At 37.4% G+C, this 4,892-nt stretch overlaps 1 protein-coding gene across 1 annotated transcript in view; it reads left to right on the plus strand.

Annotated features, from left to right (window-relative positions):
* The first annotated feature begins 1,583 nt into the window (after positions 1-1,583).
* Positions 1,584-4,892, plus strand: part of LOC107655216 (CUGBP Elav-like family member 5) — a 250,264-nt gene continuing 246,955 nt past the window's right edge. Inside the window, exons 1-2 of the mRNA XM_016442649.1 lie at positions 1,584-1,891; positions 1,975-2,338. Of these exons, the coding sequence (XP_016298135.1) occupies positions 1,856-1,891; positions 1,975-2,338 (400 nt within the window). The 5' untranslated portion in view covers positions 1,584-1,855. The remainder of the gene's footprint in view (positions 1,892-1,974; positions 2,339-4,892) is intronic.

A 4,892-nucleotide genomic window follows, 5' to 3' on the forward strand; every position in this document is an offset into this window, starting at 1 on the left:
TTTGGTTCCACAAAGAAGCATTCAGTCAAAGGTTCTTTAAAGAACCATCTCTTTCTTACCTTTTTATAATCTGAAGATGAGAAGATTCTTCAGATGTTAAAGTTTTTTTATGGAACAATTTAGACAAAAAGGTTCTTCTATGGCATCGTGAAGCACCTTTATTTTTAAAGCGGTCATATGATGCGATTTAAATTTTTCCTTTCTCTTTGGAGTGTTACAAGCTCTTGGTGCATAAAGAAGATCTGTAAAATTGCAAAGACTAAAGTCTCAAATCCAAAGAGATATTCTTTATAAAAGTTAAGAGTCATATGTCATAAAGAGAGCTGATCCGTGCTGGTCGCTGAGGAAATACATCAACTTCGCGCTGTGGATCGCCGGATCGGCTTTCACCTGTGGAAAATAGTGTTTTTTTTAACCTTAAACCGCATAAACACATTTCATTACACCAAATACACAAAATAATGTTCTTTTTAGCAACATCATATGACCCCTTTAAGAGTGTTCTACAACAACTCTAAACAACAGATTCATGTAAAGATGCTGCTATTCTGATCGATGAAAGCAACCTGATCAAAGGCCATTCTTATGTTTTATAAATAAAAAAGAACAAAAACAAAATCAAAAGTCTCATTGTTATGTCTATTTGATTTTAGTTCATAAAATATGGCTACATTCACACAGTCAGTTTTTGGGACTGACAAATGATTTGACTTGAGTCTTTCGAGTTGTGTTAATATCTAATAGCAGACAAAAGCTGTCTTCTTAGACAGGTAGCTAAGTTCAATTCCCACCTGTATTCTCAGAACAGTCTTGAATAACACTGTAACCATAGTTACAGATAATGTCTGCATATCAGACTAATTCTCTGATGGCTTACCTTACAAAAATGTACTAGTACCTTTTTTTCTATGGATGTGTATATCATTGTAGGGCTGTCCAATTCTGGCTCCTTTCCATACAGTCAAAGGCCTACTGTAAAGCAGTTTGTTTGTTTGTTTTTAGTTCCTTTTTTCATGTTCAAGGATATTAACATATTCAAAGTTACAAAGAATATAATGCCACTACACTTTAAAAAATTCTTTAAATTCTTACTAAAAAAGTTAGTAATTTGAATGGAAAAACTGTAAATATTGCACAGTTAAACCTGTCAATTAGTTAACTGTAAGTTACCACAGCAAATATGCTACAGTGAAAAATTATATTATATTTAATTAAAAAACATGCATTTTTTTAATTATAAATTGCTGTGAAAATTATATGTTTAATGGACCTCAAAAGTATGAATTTGAATTAGGCCTAACAGTGAAAACAAATTATATTTTGAAAAGCAAATTCCTCTTAAAATACAGTAAAACCAGTAAAAGTAAGTACCTGGGGAACGTGATTTTATTATATTTATTTAAATATTCATGTTGGTTCTTATTTTTAAAGCTATGTAGCCTACATGTTAAATTTTATGTTATGCATTATTTTTTGTCTATACATCTATTAATTTATTTGTCATAGTTTATGACTTTAATGGTCACATTTAGATGCTACAATGACACAAAATTAAATAATAGATGCCCTCACTTAACTAACAGATTGTCAATCCACATGAAAACAAATCACTAATACATTTTCGTTTAATGCGGATGTGTTTCAAAACCTAATAGTATATTAACTTAGCCGGTTGCATCGCGCAGCTGTGTGAACTTGAACGTCCTTTTTGTCCAAAACACTCGTACTTAACTATGTGTAAGTGTTTCTCGGCAATGCACACCGACTGTAGGCCCGATAGCACGCGTTGGCCACTGGGTGTCGCTCTGGAGCAGAAAATGGCGCGGCATCTCCCCCACCCCCTAAACATCTCCGAATGTGTGCATGCGTGCGAATGTGTAGCGCCGAGAAAGTAAGTCTGTGTTTCCAGCTGACTGCTCGCTCTCTCTCAGTGTGTGTGTATGTGTTGTCATTATTATTATCGTCTGCTCCCAGCTCAGAATGGCCAGATTCACTCAGACTGAGACAAGAAGGGAGCAGCACCCACAGCCGCCCCATCCCGCTTACTCCAGCCTGCTTTTCACTGGACCCGGGGAAGCACCGACCCAACATCCACTCCTCCTAATCCCGCACCAGCACCAGTACGCTCAGATCCCATTTCCTAAACCCATGAACGGGTCAGAATCCATCTCCATTCATCCGGAGAACGGCACCATGAAAGATCAAGATGCCATAAAACTCTTTATCGGGCAAATACCGCGGAACCTTGAGGAAAAAGACCTGAAACCATTATTCGAACAGTTTGGGAAAATCCACGAATTGACTGTATTAAAGGACCGATACACCGGCATGCACAAAGGTAAACGCGTGATTCCCTTAATAAGAGTCTTGTGATTTTGGGGTGGTAAAACCTACAATAATGTAAAAAATATATACTTTTTGTCTCCTGCACATCATCCATTAGTGACGCGTGCGTTATTGTAATATTTATGATAAATCAAACGTGCCATTTCTGTCATGTCAACATTAAATACATAACAGTCTGGTGGAACTGTAATATCAGGACCCTTTAGCCACTATTTTGCACTTGAATCGTTTAGAGAGAACTTATCTTCTCAGTCTGAACCTTTGCATTGTTGCTTGTATGGATATTACTGTATCACATAACATGGCTGGGAATCTTGCTTTTCTCAACGGCTGTTAATTTTGGAACTGGGGCAAAGAGGTTTACAAGAAAATTCATATTCAAAGAGTCTTTCTTTTGCCATCATTTTACAATGGGGAAATACTCCCACCACCCCAGAGCATCCTTGTGCAATCTGACATGCAGTTCTCACAAACGAACAGGCGTTTTCAGTATGATTAGCCTATATTATTAGTATTCTACTATAGTTCAACGTTTTACAAAAAAAAAACAAACAAACAAAAATAAAAACCCGGAGCTATTAAATGCTCCAAACAGGTGTCAGGATACAATGAAACACGCACAAATGACAACAGAACAGAAAAACGTGCAGCTTCACTTATCTGATTATATTTGCACTTAAAACACGTTCGGTTGTGCGTCATAACGAACTACGGCGCGTTCTACTTGACATCGAATATGTCATATCCCACTCAAACAAGAAGACAAAGAGTAAAATTAAATCTCTATTTTGGTATAATCTCGTTCTTGTCATTTATTCTCCTCAAGCGATGTGTGTCGGAAATAGAATATTCACATTTGTCTTCGTTAGTGTCAGTTACTATTAGGCTTCATATCAGTGGTGTGTTTATAATTATGCTAATAAGGTTCTATTTGCTCAAGCGTTCATCCACGATATTTAGCCCGTGAGAAGCCTTGCTTCATAGGGGGTTTAACTGTGCTGAACATGTCAGAGTAATGAGAATATATATTGATTTCGTGGGAGAGAGTTATGCGTTTTCATTTGGCTAAATTAAACCAAACCAGTTTTATAAAACGAGGTGAAATGTTAATTTTATTCTTAATTTTAGGTTTCTATGACAAATGGTTAAGCTCTAGAGAGGATATGCATGACAAAATATGCCGTTTCAGAGGAAACTTAAGAAAGTAGCTACATACCACAAGTCGACCGTTATGAAAGCGCGCCAATTCTGACGAGAAATGGCACTCACGCGTCTGTCCTTCTTTTGATCAAATGGCATCAATGGTGACATGTAAGTTGTTATATTATTTGAGGTATTAACCTGTGTAGCAAATAATACAAGACAGAAAAACCAGGGAGGATCCAATCGGAGCTGATGTCAAGCCTATGTGGATACACCTTATCTAGTGCATTACTGTGAGCTGAATTGTCCCATCAACTAGACCCCTAAAATATAGAGCTTTTCAGTTTGTAGTGCTAAACCCAGAAGAGAATTAGCAAGGAATTTCCAATGGGGTTTTAAAATTGTGATTTTCCATTTATAGCCTAAGTAAAATAAGGTCTATGGTTAATAATACCAGAGACATTTACATTTTGTTATGCATAAATTATGCACAGATGTACTTAAGATGTGGAATTTGAATCCACTGTTTTCTCAAAATGTAAGTTGGTAATAAACACAAGGATGTGACCACTATTCTTAAAACCTTTATGTAATTCCTGAAGACTAACACATTTGTTTGTGTGTGTTTGTGTTTATTATGGCTGGTTGCATACATATTAGTTGAATGTCATCAGTGCCAGATTACAACATCATAGGCCCATTTTTTTCCATCCTAACCTACCAGATTGTACTTGTGATGTGTGCCTCTGGGACAGGAACCGAATATGAGTTCTAAAGGATCGTACAGATAATTAATTCTTCAGGATGGAATTTATTTTCATCTTATGTATTATTCTATGAGGGGATGTGAAGATAAGAACAAGTCAGCAAATATTTACATACACTTTTTGTCAGCTCATAGAGATTGTGCAGTCTTGCGAGTAGTCTCAATATGGACTGCATTGGTGATGTAGACCCCAAGGTTGTTTAAATGTTTGGCTAAATGTCGCTGAGGATGCTAATGTAATTTTTTTTCCCGAAACGTGACAGAGGAGCACAACAGATAAATGTTTGTAATAATGTCAGTGCTCATTGGGTAGAGCCTACTGTTTGTATATGCAATTCACAAAATTTTATTTAAAGGTGTCATATGATGCGATTTCAATTTTTCTTTTCTCTTTGGAGTGTTACAAGCTCTTGGTGCATAATCGCCGGATCGGCTTTCACCGTGGGCGAAGCGGAGTCCAGCCCGGGGTAGTCACATGTGGTTGCCGCAAGCCCGTCCGCCGTGCCGTTCTCAAGCCCACCGGCCGCCACTCACTCAAGCCGGCCTCCGCTCACTCTAGCCAGCCGTGTGTGATGCTGTGTTTTGTTGTGAAAGCGAAACTACTTTGTTTGGCCTTCCAAAAGAGGACACGACTAGA

This window comes from Sinocyclocheilus anshuiensis, unplaced genomic scaffold (assembly GCF_001515605.1).
Source record: "Sinocyclocheilus anshuiensis isolate Anshui unplaced genomic scaffold, SAMN03320099.WGS_v1.1 scaffold735, whole genome shotgun sequence".
NCBI lineage: Eukaryota > Metazoa > Chordata > Actinopteri > Cypriniformes > Cyprinidae > Sinocyclocheilus > Sinocyclocheilus anshuiensis.